Raw genomic sequence first — 20,032 nt, 5'->3', positions numbered from 1 at the left:
CCGCGGCCGCCGCTCGCGCCGCATTCCTACGGCTTCCCAAAAGGGGCTTAACATGGCGATGGGCAGGAGGAGGTGAACGGCGAGGAAGGGGGCGGGGGGGCGGGGGGAGGACGGGAGGAGGAGCAGGGGGAGGAAAATACCCGAAAAGCCCCCAAAACAGGGGAAAAAAAAAAAAAAAAAGGATACGAGGGGCGAGGGGATGCGAGCAGGGCTGGCGGCCGCGCGCTGATCTCCTCCTCCCCCCCCCGCCTCTTCTCCTCCACCCCCCGCTCGGAAGACGCGAAGAGAAGAGGGGAAAAAAAAGAGAGAGAGAAAAGCCAGCAATTAAAAAAAAAAAAAAAAAAGGAAAAAAAGGCCAAAAAAAAAGAGAGACAGAAAAGAGCAACCAGCCCCAGCAAACCACCCAACCCAACATTTCCTTTTTTTTTCATGGAGAGCAAAAACCCCCGGCAAGCGGAGGAGGACCGGGACTCCTTTGCGCGGAGACCTTTGCATCAAAATGGTAGAGCTTGCAACCCCCCTCCTTCTTTATTCCCCCCCCCCGCCTTATTTTTCCTTATTATTTTTTTCCTTCCCTTCCCCCCCCCCCCCCCTCCGCTTTTCCTTCCCCCCTCCCGGGCTTTCTGGCGCTCCGGGGGCTTCGCTGACTTTGCAAAGGCCTCGCAAACTTGCACCGACCCTTTGCAAGGGCGGCGGTGCCGGGGGGGCCCGGGGGGGCTGCATGGACGAGCTGCATCCGAGGTGGGGGGGTCGGGGCTTTGCAATGCGCAAAATGTGGCCGTGGTGGGTTTTATTTTTTATTTTTTACTGGGGGGGCGGGGGGGACGCGACACATGGTGCCCCCGCCCCTGGCAAATATGGAGCGTTTTGCAAAAAAAAAAAAAAAAAAAAAATTGCCCAAACTGGCCAAAAAATAAAGCGCCATCCGTGCGCGCAGGCCCCTTTGCACCCCGGAGGGTGGAGAGGGGGGAAATGGAGAGGGGGGCACGGGGGAAGTTGGGGGGCACGGCCGCAGCGGGGGCTCCGGCCGCCTTCCCGGGCGCCTCGTGCCCCCCATGGGCCCCGCCGTGTCCCGCGGGGCTGGGTGCATGGACACGGATACAGAACCAGCCCCCCAGCCAGCGGGGTCCGCAGCGGGGGCTCAGCGCCCGGCTTAGCGCTCCCAAGCAGGCCTTGCGGCGGGAATGCGCCCTTCCCGGGTGGATACGGCGGCGGGCGGCGGGATTCGGGGGCCCCCGGAGCCCGCCCGGCCCCGCTGCCACCCATAAACCCGGCAGCCCTTTGCAAACGGGCGAGAAAAGCGCCCGGTCCGCGAGTAACAGCGGTGCCGGAATGGGATCCCGCTCCGTATGGAGCAGGGATGGGACCCCCGGATTGGGGCAAGCGGGCACCATCCTTGTTCCCGCTCGGAGGAAAGCAGCAGGCAGCGAAAACCTTCACTTTGTGCCCCAAATCAGCAAGGGCCAGAGGGAGACCTGTTTTCCAGCAAGGAGAAATGCTTGCAGCGCTAATAAGGATTTATTTCCCTTTTTTTTTTTTTTCTCATGACGTATTTTCTTGAATATTTCTGCACCCCGAGTGCACTTTCGCTCGGTGCAAGCGATACAGCTCGAAACGCTGCGATACGGGATTTTATGCAGTGATCTGGACCCGCTTTTGAGCCAAGGTGGCCAAAAAGTAACCGGACGACTTGCGGCAGCGGTGGGAGGGTTCGTCGCAATCTCACATTTCCCATAATTTTAGGCTTCCCGCTTATCTTTTGTTCTCCGAGCCTCAGATTACAGCCCACACGAATATCAGGATCGGGAAAGGTGACCGTCCATTGCCTCGCCTGGGAAAACCGGGCCGTTCAGGAGAAGATGCGCCGGGGAGCGGGTTAGATATCGGTTATTTTTTTTTTTTTAAGATGTGGTGTTTGTCCGCGGGAAACCTGCCTCAAATCCCAAAATCGGGATAAGCCTCGGGCACGTGCACCCAATGTGTCAGCAGCGCCCGCGGCGCCTTGAGCGCTTCTGCTTCCCGAATGGATGTGGCTTCCCCCCCTCCCTCCTTGATCTCACCGCGAGATTAATAACGAGGATAAAACACACGTGTTTAATGTTATTTTTGCTGTTTTTATTCCCTGCCCCGTCCCCAGCATGGATGGGGATGCTGTGCTGAAGCTCTGCACCCGCCGCTGCATCCTGCAGAGCTCCCAAAAACCGAGGAGTGTCGTGTGTGTTTCTGGGAGGGCTTCGGAGCAGGTGGCAGGGATTTCGGGAAGGGCTGGGAGACCTCCAGGAGCTCCGAGGAGCCTTGGTCCCACCTGGTGTGCGACCGAGAGGATGATGCTCCTTGGCGGGAAGGGCAGTTTGATGGGGGAGAAGGGTCTGGTTGAGCAAGGAGGGGTGTCGGGATGGCTTCCCGACAAGGGACAAAGACAGGCGAGCACAGGATGCTCTGGTTGCCACCAACCTGAGCTGCAAGAGGAAGCGGTTCCAATTTTGCAAAAAAAAGTTTTTTTTGCCCCACATCTGGTTTCTCCAGAGCTCGCTGAGCTCTTGGTGTCAGCACCCGGGTGCCCCTCTGACTTGTCATCCGGCCCTTCCATCCATCCCTTCCCTGGAATCCCTGCATCCCGAGTGGGGAAGGAAGGAGATGAAGAGCAGATGCTCCTCAGCTGCTTGTGGCTGCCGTGGAGGTCGTTCCTGCCAAGCCGTGGGATGAGGAGGTGTGGGAAGCACCAGCTCTTGCCTGTGCTTGTAGCTGGGGCGAGGACAGGGTGAAGAGCGGGATGAAGGCTGCGGGCAGGGTGGCTAATTCCAGTAAATTGGCTTGTTTTATGGTTATCCCAGGCCTTGGCAGGGAGGATGGATGGGCCAGGGGGTGACAGCCGGTGCTTCCAAAAAAGCGCTTCAGGAGGGAACCCTGAGGCGTGTGGGCAAGGTAGGAAGTCACCGGTGAGGCTTGTTTTGGGATGCGAGCAGCTGGAAATGGGAAGCGTCCCTAGGGTTAGCGCTTCAAGGACAAGGAGCATCCGGGAGCCGTGGCCAAGGGTAAAACCCATGGTGAGAAACTTGCTGGAATTGAGAGGCTCCTGCCCGGGACCTGAAGGTCCAATGCAGGGCTGGGCATGAAACTCGCGGGCCCAGACAGGGGTCTGGGAAACGCAGCGTTGAACATTGTCCGCCCTAGCAATTCTGTGGTCTGGAGCTGGGTTAGCAAATGATGTGTTTTTTAGGTGCCATCGAGCAGATCTCAGCAGTGGCTGCCTCTTGGATCTGCTGAGAGTTGGGTTAGGACAAGCCTTGCAGGTGTCAGAACAGAAACCGCATGTGGATTTTGGACTTTCCTTTGGAATTATGTTGAGGAGCACTGAGCCCCAAAGCCCGGCCGCTCTCCAGGGACACCGTAGCCCTCACCGGCTCCTCCAGTGGTGAGGGACAACCCTGTAGATGTTCTTCACATCCTCTCAACAAGTCCCCCTTCCTGCTGGAAGGGATGAGAAATGATGAGCGATGGCAGAAAGGTCTTGGCCTGACATTCCCACCACAAGCTCTAGCGGTCGATCCCACCTGAGGAAAAAGGGAAGAGGAAGTTGGTTTGCAGGGGGGTTCTCAACACCTCTCGTTGCTCTTGTGGCCATGGGGTTGCTTAAACCTGAGGGAAACCTGACAGACCTGGCTTTTGGGGATGTCCATGGGGGGTGCAGTGGTGGCTAAATTGGGCCTGCGGATGCCACAGTGGCATCGGGAAGTCCAGGCCTTCCTAGGTGAGATACTTTGATGCGTGACGTTCCTTCCAGTGAGCCTGTGGCATGAGGGGTTGGAGGAGTGGGCCGGTTTGGTTGTTTTTAACCACCTTGGTAGGTGGGTGGATGCTGTGAAATCACTGTTGAGGGAAGCCCAAGCACTGGCGTGCTCGTGTGCTCCTCAGCTGGTGTTTGGGTTCTCTGAGGTGCCTCGCTGGGAAGCTCCTCTCTCCCTGTGGGATCTACCCCATCTTCCTGCAGCTGGAAGGAGCCTGCTGTTGAAAGCAGGCAGTGAGATTTGAGGAGATTTGATCAACATGTTCAAGTACCTGAGGGGTGATTGTAGGGAGGATGGGGCCAGGCTCTTCTCCGTGGTGGCGGGTGACAGGGCAAGGGGTAATGGGTACAAGTTGAAACACAGGAAGTTCTACCTCCATGTGAGGAAGAACTTCTTTCCTATGAGGGTGCCAGAGCCCTGGCACAGGCTGCCCAGAGAGGCTGTGGAAGCTCCTGCTCTGGAGATCTTCAAACCTGCTTGGATGCCACCCTGTGCCCCGTGCTCTGGGTGTCCCTGCTGGAGCAGGGGGTTGGACTAGGTGATCTCTAGAGGTCCCTTCCAACCTCAACCATTCTGGGATTCTGGGATTCTGAGGCTGCATGGAGCCTTGCCAGTCCCCTGGGGCCAGCTGGACCATGGCCATGCTGGCCAGAGAGCCGAGAGCTGGGGACGCTGCCTCGTGCCATCCAAACTGAGCAGACGTGGGGGGACAGCACCCCATGAGCTGGGTAAAGCTGCGTTTGTGCCAGAGCTTTTCTGTGATTTCCAGCTTTTTCTTCCTGTTACGTGGAGGGGTCCATAGACCCATAGAGGTCCCTCCTCTGTGCAGGTGATGCCGCCCTTGCCTCTGCTTTGGGCATCTCCATGGCCCTTTTAGTGCTTCCTGCTCATTCCCGCCTGGGGTGGCTGTATCAGGCGCACGATGGAGTATGGTGTGGAAAAAAAAAGAAAAAAAAAAAAAAAAGGATTTCTGTCCAGCAGGGTTGGTATAGACCATACTGGGACCAAATGATGGGGTTTGCAGCCCTGGTCAGGAGGTGCCTGGTGACTCCGGCATCCTCGGGACCGGCCTGGGCACCGGGGTTAGTGCTGGGATTTGTCCTCACGTCCTCCCTCGCTCCTCTCTCCTCTCTGGCTGGAGCAGGGGCAGCCGGTGCATGGAGAGGATTTCGCATCCGTGTCACAGCTTCTGATGTCCCCGGGGATGTGGCCTCTGCTGCAGCCACCGCCACCTGCGTCCTTGGGCTGCACCCACCTCCGTCATCGTCTTTGCAGAAAAGTCGCCCTTTTTCGGGTCGAAAAGTCACTTTGCTCTCCCTGGATCTTCCCAGCTGTCCCGAGGGTGGGTAAAGGACCCTGGCTGGTGCTTTTGGTACCCTTGGATGCAGGCGGCCTCCTCTTCCAGGAGCATCCTGGAGATGTGCGTGGCCAGGCAGGAATGGACCTGCCTCCCGGTGTCACCTTCCTGTCACCGTTACGTACCTAAAGCTGCTGTCAATGTGTCTTCAACCTCTTCTAGTCTCAAAACTGGCGCTTTCAGGTCACCTTGGCAGCAGCTCTGACTTGCTCTGTCTTGTTGAGAGCTCCTGGGAGGTCATCGTGGTTGAATCGCTCTGCCCAGAACGTGGTCCATCCAGTCATGACCACTGACAATGGTGGTGGGAGGAAGCATTGGTGCTTCTTTAAAGGGACTGTGGGGTCTCGCTCCATCAGCCCGGGCTGTGAGTGGCACGTGGCTCTTGGGGCACACAGCCACCATGTCCTGCCGTGTGGTGACCTCCTTGCGTGCAACGTGGGGTGGACCAAAGTCATAGGAGCAAAATGCCTGAGGGCTTCTCCCACAGCGCGTGTGCCCTCCCGTGGGCACCTTCTTGGGTGCCAAGGATGAGCAGGGCCATAGGGACAGTGGCACGGGCTGAGGTTCAGGGCCGGCTCCCGCTCACGCTCTGCAGGGACGAGGCAGTGACACGGGGGCATCTCCACGTGCCGCTTTCCGCCACCTCTCCGCTCCGGAGCCGGCGGAGCCATTTCCAGGCGGCGTCTCCGCCGAGCTATTGTTTGCCCTTCCTGCTTGTTTTTCCTGACAGCCCTCCCTTAATTAAACAAAAACAGCATTTTATTTATTTTTTTAAAGCTTTTTTCTTTTTTTTTTTTGCCTTGCATGGTAAACAGCCAAAAAAAAAAAAAAAAAAAACACACACTGGCTTCTCTTCTTTGGGTCTTCCCGGATGCAAATCCAGGGAGAGCCTTCCCAGCGTTCCCGCTCCGTGGGCACCGCGCTCCAAGAAGAGGCGATCCCCTGCTTTGTGGGGACAGCGCGGCTGCGCGGTGCCGTCCCATGGCGTTCCCGAGTTCTCCTGGTGCCACCGATCCGGCGCCGATCCCGGGAATATTGGGGCCTGGTGTCCTGCCGAGCTGCGCCTCCTCCGAAACGGGGCAGGAAAAGGGAAATTTCCCGGAGCATCTTAGCTTCTTTTCGTGGGAGAAACGAGCTTGGTGTTGCAAGGGAGGGTGATTTTTAAGTGAAACCTCAACTTTTTTGCAAAAAAAACTTTTTTTGCAAAATTGGAACTGCTTCCTCTTGCAGCTCAGGTTGGTGGCAACCAGAGCATCCTGCGCCCGCCTGTCCTTGTTCCTCTGTGTGGATTTGCAACCCTGGGGTGTTTTTGCCAGCTTTTCTTTCCCCATTTGGGCATCACAACCCATCTCTGGGATTTGTCCCAAACCCTCAGATGACCACATGTTAGCGAGGAGCTTCCTTCACAGCCGTCTGCTCCCCAAGGGTTATGTGGTCTTGCAACCCTGCAAGTTTTGCACCTTCGCTGGGCAGAGGTGGAAGCTGGAGATAGGGCAGAGGAGCTTGTGGGCTCTCTCCCTGCTGGAAAAATCAGTGGGAAAATGCCCTATGCTTGGGAACGAAGCGGGGCGGCCTTGTGTCGAAGCGATCGCTGTGATCTCATCGCTGGATGTTACTTTTATTCCCATGGGCGCCTCTTTGCTTTGGAGCAAAAATCAAGAGGTTCGGGGTAGGGGGAAAGCACCGTTTGGGTGCATCTCCCATCCGCATGGGGATGGGGCCAGCGGGGGTGTTTTTTGGGGTGCTTTGCCGTGTTTTGCCCATCCCTGGGGCCCCGCGTTGCTGCCACGCGCCGCTGCTCCCGCCAGCGCGTTTCGTAACGCCGGGCTGGCGGCGGCGCCGGGGCAGATGTCTTTAATAACGCCGCTTAACGCCCTCCTGTCCCCGTCCCCGGTCCTGGAGCCGCGCCGAGGAGCCGAACGCGCCATGTCGGAGCGGGGGCTGCGGCGGGGAGGACGCCGGGAAGCAGCTGAGAGCAATAAGGAGCCACGTCCCCCCGGCCGCCGCGCGAGCGCTGAAGTCACCGGCGGGACGCGGCCAAGGCACGCGCCGGCGCGGGGACCGGCCAGGGGCGCCGGGCGGAACGCGCCGCCCTTCCCGGTGCCTCGTGCAGGGAGCAGCAGCCCTAAAAAACAGCCCGGAGATCTCGGGGCAGCTTGGCAGCGGGGGGTTTTGCACTGGGGTCCTGGCGGGGTGGAAGGCGGGATGGAGACACGGGAGGGAGCTGGGCGAATTCGCCCTCTCCCTGTTTTTCCTGTGTTTGCGGTCCCCAGGTTTAGAAAAGGCCCTTTGGAGAGGAGCTGGGATTCTCGGGAGAGACGGGGGATCCAGGACCCGAACAGGGGACCTACTGGTGTCCCAGCACTCTGTGGCATTGAGGCTGGCCACCATCCTATGGATTTTTATCCACCATCCTCCTCCCCATACAGCTTTAGACTGCCTTTGGTCGATACATATCAATATATAGAGAGATAGATACACATATAATAGAGCTATATCTATATATTTATAAATAACTTCATTATTGTTATTACTATTATTTTTTGTATGAAGAGATGCAGGGAACTTGTTGGATGCTGGGGGGGTTGCGCTTGCTGGCAGCTCCAGGGGCCCAACTGAGCAAAGCTCCCCAAAATTCCCCACTGTGAGGGTGCGGCGCGGTCGTTGGTTGCAGACCAGAAATGCAGGGAAAATCATAGAATCACGGAATGCTGAAGGTTGGAAGGGATCTCTAGAGGTCATCTAGTCCAACCCCCCTGCACATGCAGGGTCACCTAGAGCACGTGGCACAGGGCTGCGTCCAAGCGGGTTTGGAAGATCTCCAGAGAAGGAGACTCCACAACCTCTCTGGGCAGCCTGTTCCAGTGAGCACCTCATCCGTATGCTGAAAATGAACACTTCATCCGTGCGCTGCTATCGAGCCCTGGGACGTCCCCCTTGGCAGCTTGTGCCTGGGAGGGGATGGCTTCCCCCTCACTGCTCGTGGCCCGGCAGGAAGGGCTCGACCTGTTTCTAAGGCCTCCTCTTGGATTTCCACCTCCTGAGGCCAACCAGCCAAGCAGAAGCCGCTTAAGGTGACAGACCCTGGAGGTGGAAAGTGGTGGCAGCCCCAGGTAATTAACGCGTTTCCTTGGTCACTCTGAGGTCTGGGGAGAGTGTGCTGGTCTCATCCCTCATCATCCTGCTACCGTCTCGTGTGCTCCTTGGAGCGCTTTCTCGGCTGGGGTCCTCAGCAGCCAGCTGGGTCTCGTAGCTGGTGTTTTTCTTGGTTTCCTGGTGTATCGTTACCACCGTGTCATGCCTCGCTGCTGGCCCGCGTCGCAGCGAGCTGCGGTAGGAAAGCGCGGCAGCGAACGCGGGTCCTGCCGGCTGCGCGGCCCAAGTGACAGACAAAAGTTCTCGGCCGCTTCCAAGGCCCCTCTCCTGCGCCCCAGACGTGCCTCTCGCTTTCTTCGGTGGTGTCTCCTCCAGCGTGTGTTTTGCCAGCATCTCACATCTGGGGGTTGAGTGATTGCTCCAAGCCGTCCCGGCTCTGTTTGAGGCCAAGGCTAAGTTGCTGCCATGTGTGTTTGTTGCTCGGTGTCCATGGTGACGTGGGGCTGGCACCCCCCGCTCCGTCCCGAGGGGGAATGGGGATCTGCTTTCCCATAAAACACCCCCATGTGTGTCCCAAGGCCTTGGCCACTTCAGCACACGGTTTCTGTGGTGGAGTTAGCCTGCAATTCCTCTCTCTGTTCCTGGAAGGGACAACAGGCTTCCAGCAGGGCAAGTCACTCTTGCTCATCCATGTGTTGAATTTTCTCTCCCGGTGTTGACTGGACTCTAGAAGGCGGTTGGAGTTTCTCCGTGGGGTTCTCCGACCGTTAGGCTGGTGGTCCCTGGTGTACCTGATGTCTGGGCTATGTGGAGTTGGAAAGGTGGGATGACAGGACGGGTGTTTTCCTGGGAGAGGGGCCGTTCTGAACTGCTTGATTTCTTCTTTCTCTGCAGCTGATAGTTGAAAAGACAACTGACTACCCTTCGGCCGAGTACTCCCTGGTGGAGGATGTAGCCCTCCACTTCACGTGTTTGATGGACAGACTGAATGAGCAGCGCCTCTTTCAGCCCGACCTGTGCGACGTGGACATCGTGCTGGTGCAGCAGAAGAGCATCTTCCCAGCGCACAAGGGGGTCCTCGCCGCCTACAGCCAGTTCTTCCACTCCCTCTTCACCCAGAACAAGCAGCTGCAGCGCGTGGAGCTGTCGCTGGAGGCCCTGACCTCGCAAGGCCTCCAGCAGATCCTCAACTTCATCTACACCTCCAAGCTGCTGGTCAACTCCTGCAATGTGCAGGACGTGCTGAACGCGGCCGCCGTGCTGCAGATGAACAACATCGCCTCCTCCTGCCAGGACCTCCTCGACACCCGCTCCCTGAGCCTGGCCATGGCCAGCGACATGGCCCTGCCTCCCGAGGGCTGCACCAGTGCCGTCCCGCCACCCTACTACTGCGAGATCAAGCAGGAGGTGGATGCCCCACACGCCAAGATCTACGCCCGCGAAGGCAATGACCCCTTCTCGGTGCGTGTGGAGGACGGCGCGGGCGGCGGGAGCCTCCCTGCTGTGCCGGCCAAGCAGTACTACAAGGAGGAGAAGGACGGCGGTGCGGCCGCCGTCTGTAAGATGGAGGGCGAGGAGTCCGAGGAGGACCTGGACAGCCAGGGCTCGTACAACCGGGAGCAGATCATTGTGGAGGTGAACCTCAACAACCAGACCCTCAACGTCTCCAAAGGGATGGAGGGGAAGGCAGCCGGCAGCGAGCCTGCTGCCGCGGCCGCCGCGGTCGTGCGGCCTGATGGCGACGGCCGTGACACTGAGGAGGACGGGGAAGAGGAGAACGAGGAAGGGGATGAGGAGGAGGAAGAGGAGGAGGATGCGGAGGTGGGGGAAGAGGAGGAGGAAGAGCACAGTGAGGAGGAAGACCTAGAGGAGACAACGGAAGAAGAGGAGGAGGAAGATGATGATGAAGATGCAGCAGAGGTGAAAAGGGAAAAGAGCGGGCAGGCCCGCAGAACCAGCCGGGCATCTAAAGCCACCAAATCTGCCATGGCTACCAGGTCCCAGGAGATGGCCAAGGCGGAAGAAGAAGAGGAGGAAGAAGAGGAAGGCCAGCGAGGGAGGAAGAGAAAGAAGGAGCAGGACGGGTTGGGCCAGAAGGTGAAGCTGGAGGAGAAACAGCACTACCCGTGCAAGAAGTGCCCGCGGGTCTTCAACAACCGCTGGTACCTGGAGAAGCACATGAACGTGACGCACAGCCGCATGCAGATCTGCGACAAGTGCGGGAAGCGCTTCCTGCTCGAGAGCGAGCTGCTCCTGCACCACCAGACCGACTGCGAGAAGAACATCCAGGTGAGACGGCCCCTGAGGGCATCAGCACAGCCCCCCCAGCCCATGGGGGGGACCCCAATGCCCAAGTAGCTGCTGTGGCCCCTTGGTGGTGGCCACAGAGCCTACCACGGTGGTGAGGGCATTTTGGATGGGCTCAGAAGGGTGGAGGTGACCATGTTTTGCAGGTGACCTGGATTTGGGGGGCTGATATTTACCCAAGTTTAAACCCATTTAGCTCAATTTGAAAAACTGATGATGAGTTAAAGTCGTTTTAATCTGCTTCTTATTCCCTTTTGCTTGCACGTTAGCTAATTTCCAAGTGAAGCGAAGGCGCTGGGAAGTCCTTGCGGGGCTTGGGCCAGGTGTGGTCTCTACCTCACGCTTTAATTAGATCCAGACCTGGATTTTCAAAGCAAGTCGGTTGAAGCAGCTCAACCCTTCCGGGCCAGACAGGCCTTAGGTTTTTTTTCCACAGGGAGGAATGTGTTGGCTGTTGCTGTTGCACTGTGGCACCGCAGGTGACCCAAAGCGGTCGGGAGCCAAGAAAAGTTTGATTTATTTTTTGCTTCCCTGGGCACGCTACAGACGTCCTGGGGGAACAGCAAAACGCTGCATTCCTTCAAAATCCTCCGGCTAATCTTCTAATCCCTGCTGGACTCTTTCGCACGATGCTGTCACTGCTAATAAAAAAAATAATAACCTCCTGGAGGGCTTCACACATGACCCTGGTAGCAGCCAAGGGGTCTAGTTTTAAATGAACCCAGCCGTGATCTTGTAGCTCTCGTTGATGAAGCAACGATGCGGTTAAAGCTCTTGACCCCATATGACCCAAATCTAATGGATAATGAAGTTGGCGATCGTGGTGGTAAACATGCAGAGGTGGGAATTATTTTGTTTGAGGCATGGTGACCCCAAGCCTCATCTCATAGCCGGGGGTGGCATCAGCGTTGCAGAAGGGATCCGTGTGTCGTGTGCTCCTCTGCCGTCGTTGCTGCTTGGAGACGCAGGTTGCCCTCATGTTTTGGGGGTGTCGGGAGATGTTTCTGCCAGGAGTGGCTCCCAGCCACATGCTGTGGCGAGGACTCCCGCGGGCTGAGCGTGCATCGTGTCAAGTAATTGTTCTGTTGTGATTTTTTCCATCTTGTGATGTCCCCAGGCCTCGTAATACCAAAGGATGGACCTCCGGGGAGCTTCTTCTTTGTTCTCATTATTTTATACCCATCTGCCACGTCCTGCCTTGGTCACTACTTTAGTAGATCCACATGGATGTATTTTTACTTCCTCCAGAAGCCGTTTAAAGTCTCCTTTTGTCCCGCTTCTCTGTACTTTTCCGGGTTTCCCCAAATCCTTCCTGAAGTCAGGAGCTCTCTGCAGATGCCCAGACCTTTTCCCGAGCATTGCCGAATGCGGTGAACTGGAGCTGCCTCCGTGGTGACCTCCCTCCCCAGAGAACATGGATCATTAACTTCCCTTTAGCCATGCTTTTTGATTGCAGCAGTAGGAACCGGATTCGCTTTGCTTGTGCTGATGGTGTTGAACATCTTTATCGGTGTAACAATACCGTCTATCGCTCAGTGTAAATATATTAATATATATCGATATATACATCCATTTTTCGATGGAATTACAGCCAGACTGTAGAGCAGCATTTCTATTTTGGGGTTGTACCTACAGCAAGCAGCCCTTATGGTTTGTTTTCAAGGAGGTATTTATCCGTGGAAGGACTTTCCTGGGGAGAGACAATGCTGGAAGTTTTTGGAGAGACAAGTAGCCTATACCCTCCTTGCCAGTGTGGTGCTGCTGCCTTTGAAGGATTCAAAGGGGGGATCAGACTTGCCCCATTTTTTTGGTACTAAACTGTTTTTATCGTGATTTTGCTCTTTTTTAGAGTTTCCGTCAGATTGCTGGGGTGTCAGGTGTGTGTTTCCTCCAATTCCCCCAGGAGCCTGTATGTCAGAGAAGGTGGTGCCAGGCTGTCAGACCCCTGGTTCTCCAGGGCCAGGACAGTCTCCAGCTACCTGGTGCAGTGAAGAGCCGGGCTCCTTTGGAAAGTCTGCACGAATGCTGTGTGGGCCTGGGGGCTCTCATTTGCAGATTTGTCCCAAAATCCTGCCCGCTGTGCTTCAGAGTTTTGCCCACGTGAAAACAGGGACCTTGGCCCAGGGCTTCCTTTTATTCGAAGGTTTCTCATGTGCCACCACCGTCTGCAGCCCCTGACCTCCTTCATGGCCTTCCTGCTTCTGCTGCCTGGAAGAAAAGGCTTTAGCGTTGGCTTTTATCAAGTTTCTCAAAGTCTTTCTTGGCCTATTTCAGCGTGGTTTTCCTCTTACCTTGCCAAAATTTATCTGTCTTCTTTTTCCCGTCGTTTCAGTATTACTTCACTGTTTCTGGATGCTGCTTTCCTTGTTTCACCACAGAGTCCCTCAGGATTTTGTGTTGCAGCGATACGATTTGCTGATTGATCTGGATTAACTCTGGGCTTTTTAATATATGACCCTTTAACAACGTATCCCCCATTTCTCTTTCATTTTTTTCCATGTTAAGCTGTACCTTGCTATTGCAGGATATCTTCACAACCTGAGCATCTCTGTATCGCCACCACAAAGGTGGTTTTCCCACTCATCTCCTTTATCTCCAGGCTGCCTCCTGTATACATAACTATGAATCTATATTGGGTTTTTTGCCATCTTTTTGGTGCCTGCTTTGTCGACTTCTGCCTGCTCCTTGCTCAGGGACTCAGGCACCCAGAGGATGCTCAGTGTGTCTTTGATACCAAACACGGCTTCCAAGTTTGTCCTGAAATGCCTCTTAAAGCAGAGAGAAAACACTTTGGATCCATAGAAATATCCCCATAGTGACAATAAAACTCAGTGGACTATTCAGGTTAGTATTAAAGTGCTTTGAAGTTAAGAAATTGAGAGTAGGGAATGCCTCCTTCACCCTCATTTTGCTGCTTAAGCACCTAGATTTTCATGTACTTGTAAAGACAGGAGCAAACCAGTGTAAGAAACTGTAATCCTACGGGCATGCAATTAAAAGTTGTCGTGTTGCATGCCAGAGAGAGGGAAATTCGGCATCGTGGAGGCAAGCACGGTGCCAGCAGCACTTCACTTTTCAGGACTGCAGCCCAAGGAAAGGAAAGCAGCCCAAGTTGCTACTTTTCCTAGGGAAAAAGAAATATTTTCAGAGAAATATTGAGCTTGGTTGGAAGGGAAGCAAATCTCCACTGCAGCTTTGTAGGTGCAGAAAACCACAGCACCGTGCCTGCAAAAGAGTGTGGGTGAAATGCACAGCCGAAGGGGAAAGCCAGGGGCCTTGGGATTGGAGCCTGGGGTTGTCCCCACTCCCGTCACGTCGGCAGCAACCCTGTGCAGGTGCTCAGACACTTCGTGTGCCGCTTCTGATGGACGGAGGATGCTTTTGGAAAATGATTTTTTTGCAAATCAGTTAAGAAGTTGCACTGTCCCCAGCTTGGGTGGCTCCTTGTTTGCATGTGCTTTGCAGCCGTGTGCTGACACGCCGAGTGCTTTCTTGGATATAGCGTCTAAATGGTACAAAAGTGTTAAATTCCCATCTGGGAAGAGGGCTTTAGGGTGTGAGCTGCTGTTTATGCAAGTTTAATGCATCTGTTCCTGGAGAGGCTGTGGTCTTTCCTTAAAATACATCACCTCCCTCCCCATCTGATGGAGACAGTTGGGTTTTGGAGGTTTCGAGGTCACAGGGTTTGTAGGAAACTTGTTGAAGCTTGTTGATTGTTACATTTAGTGTCTTAGCTTTAGTTATTTAGAAGGTTAAGTTTTGCAATGAGCTTCCTTTTCACAATTTTCTCTTATTTTATCAGAAAACAAAACAAAACAGCAACAAAAAAGACTTTTAAAATCAGCAAAACCAAAATATTGGCAATACCTCAGCGTTTGGCCAGGCCTGAAAGAAGATGTTTCTTGGACTCATCAAAAGTGCCCCATGACCCTTCCCACCTCCTGCAGCCTCCATGGCCCCTTGTTGTTGTTGTTATTGTGCTCTGGCCTCACTCGTCTCTCTCGTTGCAGTGCGTGACGTGCGGGAAGGGGTTCAAGAAGCTCTGGTCGCTCCATGAGCACAACAAAATCGTCCACGGCTACGCGGAGAAGAAGTTCTCCTGCGAGATCTGCGAGAAGAAGTTCTACACGATGGCCCATGTGCGGAAACACATGGTTGGTGAGTGAGGGGGACGCTGGCACGTGCCAGCGCTGGGCTCCAGCACTCAGCGTGCCCGTGCGTAGCATCATTTACTTGCTCTCCAAGCACCGTCATTTCCTTGCTAATTACTAGATCCGTAGATCCATCTCAGCCAACCTGAGGTCCCTGGTCATCCTCAACTCTTCTGGGCTCCACAGTACAAGAGGGATGTGGAGCTGCTGGAGTGAGTCCAGCGCAGGGCTACAAGGATGATCAGGGGCCTGGAACATCTGCCCTATGAGGAGAGGCTGAGGGAGCTGGGCCTGTTCAGCCTGGAGAAGAGAAGGCTGAGAGGGGACCTGAGCAGTGTCTAGAAGTACCTCAAGGGAGGGAGTGAGGAGGATGGGGCGGCCTCTTTTCACTGGTGGCCACCAACAGAACTAGAGGTAATGGCCACAACCTGAAGCACCAAAAGTTCCACAGGAACTTAAGGAAAAATTTCTTGACAGTGAGGGTGACAGAGCACTGGAACAGGCTGCCCAGAGAGGTTGTGGAGTCTCCTTCTCTGGAGATCTTCAAAACCCACTTGGACGCAGTCCTGTGCCACGTGCTCTAGGTGACCCTGCGTGTGCAGGGGGGTTGGACTAGATGGTCTCTAGAGGTCCCTTCCAACCTTCAGCATTCTGTGATTCTATGATTCTAACTCCTCCCTGGCACTTGGAGAGACAGGCGTCCCTGGAGACCATGTCTCGGTGCTTTTAGTTGCCCTCTGAAGAAGCCTCTCATCTGATGACTGATAAACTCAATTCGTCTTTTCTCCTCCAGCTCTGCTGCGCTGGAAATGCAGCAGCTTCTCGTTCGTTCAGTTATGTGGGTCACGGCTGCTAGGGTTTGCTGAGCCCCGTAAGGAAACGCGGGCGGCTGGGAGATCTCTTTAGGGATTTGCATTTCTCGTTTCAGCAATTAAGGGCGTTTTTCAATCACTGTCACATTGGGAATTTAGGGCTGGAATAACTCTTGGGTGAATTCTCTTCACATCAAAGCCAAAGCCTGGAAATTTGGCATGCACCCTGAAATAGGAAGATGACTTTTTTTTTTCCTTTATTTTTTTTTTACCCACTGGTGCCTGGTGTTTAATGTTGAACGTATATCTGCCTGGTTATTGCCTCAGTGCTGTTTTTGGAGTAATTTGCCGCTGTAGAGCAGGCGTGGCACTGGGGAATCTCATTTATTTTATGTAACTGGGGGGGAAAAAAATTTAAAAGACCTCAGAAATGATCAAAGGATGGTTTGAAATGTAGCCATCCTTCCCTTGTAAAGGAGGAATAACTGTTGGCAGTGTTGGGCTTTGAGGAGGTTATTGCGCAGCAGTGGCACGTGGTGATGTTGGTTGTGCCTGGAATGAGGCTCTGGCTGCAGCTCACAGGCGGCACCAGGAAGGCCAAAAAATGGGATTCTGGCCAACAACGGGGAAGTGTCAACCTGGGGTTGCTCCAGGGAGGCAGGGAGGACACGGGGAGGGCGGCGTAGGCGTAACGCTGCTCTGCTCCCTTCCAGCTCATACCAAGGACATGCCGTTCACGTGCGAGACGTGCGGGAAGTCCTTCAAGCGCAGCATGTCCCTGAAAGTCCATTCGCTCCAGCACTCCGGGGAAAAGCCATTTAAATGTGAGGTAGGTGGTGATCTGGGTGGAGGGTGGCTTGGGCTGGCTGTGTTTTGGGGCAATGGGTGCACACTGAGTTGGGAGGAAGGTTCTCCACCCTTCCCATGGAGCTTCCTTCCAAATGGGGGCAGAAATGCTGATTTTAGGAAAGATCTTCCCCTTTTGGGGGCATCCCAGAGGGATATTTTCCTGCAGCAGTAGGGGTGTTTTCCCTGTCCCAGCCAGGCTTTATATCTCTTTGGATCCTGAGGGTCCCACTGGGTCTTGAGGGCCCACCAACCCTATAATGAAACTGCTCCCTCTGGGTAACATCTGCTGATATCAGGATCTGCTCCTCCCTCTAGTGACTGGACAACATATCACAGCTGAAACCCATCTGTTCTTTAAGAGTGAAGCCCAATTTTGTCTTCAGCTGCTAGGCCTAGAGCAGTCTTGGCCCCAGCTCACCAGGGCTGTGCAACCAAGGTGCCAATGGCATCTCTGGGTGCCCATGGTACTGGGGGCCACGAGGTCCAATCCAGCATGGACTAGGCCATTCCCTAAAGTCTGGAGGAAGAGAGGGGCCAGGAATATATCCCCCAAAGCTCTGTATTTGAGCTTTTCCAGAAAAAAAATAAAAAAGAATTCAGCGATGCTGCAGCTGGTGGCTGAAGATACCATGGGCAGATGGGGTAGATGGCAGATGCTTTAGATGCTAGATGAGGGGGGGAAGAGATTGATGTTCAAGCCTCTCTGGTGCCTCCAGTTTCTTCTGTGGCCATGGACAAGTCCATTAGACTCAGGTCTTGGTGATGTCCTCACGTAGAAGTAGAAAAATGGAGGGGGAGGGCATGGGGAGAAAGTGGATACGTCAGATGAAGATCCAGCTCGTCCCTGGTCAGCATGAGGCTGCTGGGACGAGCAAGGCTTATCCCGTGGGCGCCCCGGTGCCGCTCACGCTGGCGCTCTCCCATCAGAACTGCAACGAGCGCTTCCAGTACAAGTACCAGCTGCGCTCCCACATGAGCATCCACATCGGCCACAAGCAGTTCATGTGCCAGTGGTGCGGCAAGGACTTCAACATGAAGCAGTACTTCGACGAGCACATGAAGACGCACACGGGTGAGCGCTCCTTGGAGCGGGGAGCGGGTTCGTCTCCTTCCCACGCTCCAGCGGTGGGGTGGGGTCGGTGGGCCGGGGCTGCTGGTGGTGGCCGTTTCTCATGCGCCTCTCCCCGCGCCGCAGGCGAGAAGCCCTACATCTGCGAGATCTGCGGCAAGAGCTTCACGAGCCGCCCCAACATGAAGCGCCACCGGCGGACGCACACGGGCGAGAAACCCTACCCGTGCGACGTGTGCGGCCAGCGCTTCCGCTTCTCCAACATGCTCAAGGCCCACAAGGAGAAGTGCTTCCGCGTCAGCAACGCCTTGGCCTCGGACACGGCGGGCGCCGCCACCGCCGCCAACAGCGGCCCGGCCGCCCCGCAGCCGCCCACCGCCCTGCCCCTGCTTCATCCCCTCCCACAGAGCCTCCCTCCTCCTCCTCACCTACCGCCGCCGCCTCCCCTCTTCCCCGGCGCCGCCGGCAGGGTCAACGCCAACAACAACTAGGGCGGCAGCCGCGGGCCAGGCCGCCCTCCGGATAGCGCCTTCGCCGCGGAGCCCTCTCTGCCCCGCTTCCTCCTGGGTTCGGGGTTGTTTTGGGGTTGGTTCTTTATTGTTTTTTTTTTTTATTTTGTATTTTTTGCCTCTCCTGAGGACTGGGGAGGAAGGGGCCACGCGGCGTCTGTCCATAAGGGTGTAGATAAAAGGCGTTGCTCAGCCCCAGCTTTCACCCTGCATGAGGTCCTTGCTGGGCAAGCAGGTTGGGAAACGTCCAGCCAAAGGTTCTGGCCTGCTTTGAGGTGGCCACACTGTCCTTGTGACCTAGGTGGACATCCCAGCCACCACCACCCATCTCCCCACAGATTGTCTCCATCCCCAAGGCTCGTGGAGACAGGAGGTGTTGTCCGAGGCCAACTCCAACCTGGAGCTAGCTTGGAGGAGAGCATTGAGGGGAGGACCCCAGCCCTGGAGCAGATGGAGAGATCGGTGGCAGCACATGCCAGCTCATTAGCCCGCTGCCTGCAAGTTCTTCGATATTTATAAGAAACAAATCTAGTTAGTGGTGCTCGAATTGCCGTACTGTAAAGCTGGTCTTTCAATCAGGCTCTTTAGGAGAGTTACGGTCCTCGGAGGAATTATTTGTTCGTGGTGCTGAGGCAGCGCACGAGGAGTTGTCTCCACCTGCGGTCCCTCGTGGTGGAGCAGTTCCTGAGGGCAAGCGTGCAGGTGGCCCTCCTTGAAACCCCGCTGGGCTGCTCTCCTTAGCATGTCACATCTTCCTTCGCCATGCAAGGTGCTTCTCCCCCCCATAGATTTGGTAGACGAGAGCACAAGCCAACGTTATGCCGAATAAGCAAGCTGCATCCGGGCACGTTGGCACCCGTCATTTATTGTGCCCTAAGGAGATGGGGCTCCCTTGTCACCTTTCTGCTAATCCTAGTTAGATCTGACTCTTTTTAGGGACTGTCAGGGTTTGCAGCATTGCTGTGGGCGAGCTCAGTTGGGCTTCGAGACCGAAAGGCAGGTGGGTGGGTTGCTCCACAGCAGCCTCCGAGGGAGCAGCGGGATGTCGCGCGAGGCTGAGGTTTCTCGGGAGAATCAGTCCAGAATAGTGCCTTAACAATTCGAATAAGTAAGTGGCCGACGAGCCATCTCCAGATGTTTGCTGGGACTTGTCATTGAACTTCGCAAGCTGGATCTCATTGCAGGGATTAGAGCTGAAGCATCCCGTCCCCTAATGTTTTGCCATGTGAGAACAGTCCCTGCGGCTCTCCCAAGCTTTGCTTCCCCGCCAGGGTTGGCGCATTGGCAGACAGTGCTCTCCTTGCCTCTGGTTTGACTGATTCAGGACGTTTCTGGTGCAGCGAGGACCTTTGGGAGACCAGAGGAACTTGCCCAAGCCTCGTGACAGAGCCCTGGGGTTGATTCAGTCAAGCCCCACAGCATTGACTAGGATCTCTGTGGCCACATTGTACTTGGACCCTCCTCTCCCTATATGCTGAAGGATGGTGAGGCTGAGCTGGTCTTTGCCTTCACTAATTCAGACTTGCTTTATGCAGGCAGGGCAGGAGCAGAGGAGCTGTGGTCTCTAGTGGCTGCCACCTGGCTGGGGAGAAAAGTCCAGGCAGGCTTTGCTGTTAATGTTTTGTTTTCTTTTCTTTTTGCTGTTGTTGTCGGATGCTCTGATACACGTTGGCTCTCCTGCTGTTATGATTTTCCCAGGTCTAGCATTGGTCTAACCCCAACTGTGTAGTGTCACTGCAGTTGCCCTCATGAGTACCCAAGGACATGTTGTCTTTGGAGCCAGGCGTTTTGGGACCACTGCAGGAGCTGCAGAGCATCTTGGACAGAGAAAAGTGAAGACCAAGACATTTGGGGTGCTTTTCAGCCAAGTTGTTAGCAAAGCACTTGGGCACCATTTAGTTGCAGAACCAGGAGGATTTAGCCACATCCTCAAGTGTTTTGCTGAAGGAGGACGTACAAGAGTGTGTGGGTGAGCGGGTTGGGACTGCTGGCTGTTCCTGTGAGTGGTGTTTGAAGTGACAAGTTAGGTGACTGGTGTCACCTCTGGAGCCCTGGTGTTGCAGTCAGTCTGTGAACGAGTGAGTTCACACGCAC

At 55.3% G+C, this 20,032-nt stretch overlaps 1 protein-coding gene across 1 annotated transcript; it reads left to right on the top strand.

Moving 5' to 3' along the window:
- Positions 1-302: 302 nt before the first annotated feature.
- On the top strand, positions 303-18,134 carry ZBTB47 (zinc finger and BTB domain containing 47). The gene is made up of 6 exons (XM_088534811.1): positions 303-502; positions 9,136-10,530; positions 14,559-14,706; positions 16,225-16,340; positions 17,288-17,432; positions 17,556-18,134. The coding sequence occupies exons 1-6, from the start codon at positions 500-502 to the stop codon at positions 17,918-17,920; spliced, it is 2,172 nt and encodes a 723-aa protein (XP_088390937.1). The 5' UTR covers positions 303-499; the 3' UTR covers positions 17,921-18,134.
- Positions 18,135-20,032: the final 1,898 nt, after the last annotated feature.

Source organism: Tinamus guttatus, unplaced genomic scaffold, assembly GCF_059628265.1.
Source record: "Tinamus guttatus ecotype Peru unplaced genomic scaffold, ASM5962826v1 Tinamus_guttatus_pri_ptg000599l, whole genome shotgun sequence".
In the NCBI taxonomy this organism is placed as follows: Eukaryota; Metazoa; Chordata; class Aves; order Tinamiformes; family Tinamidae; genus Tinamus; species Tinamus guttatus.
The sequence above is the reverse complement of the archived record's forward strand: the minus strand, read 5'-3'. Positions and strand labels throughout refer to the sequence as shown.

Excerpts from the sequence above, each read along its gene's own strand:
- ZBTB47 (XM_088534811.1), top strand. Across the intron at positions 10,531-14,558 it reads ACTGCGAGAAGAACATCCAG|TGCGTGACGTGCGGGAAGGG; the intron begins GTGAGACGGCCC and ends CTCTCGTTGCAG. Across the intron at positions 17,433-17,555 it reads GCACATGAAGACGCACACGG|GCGAGAAGCCCTACATCTGC; the intron begins GTGAGCGCTCCT and ends CCCGCGCCGCAG.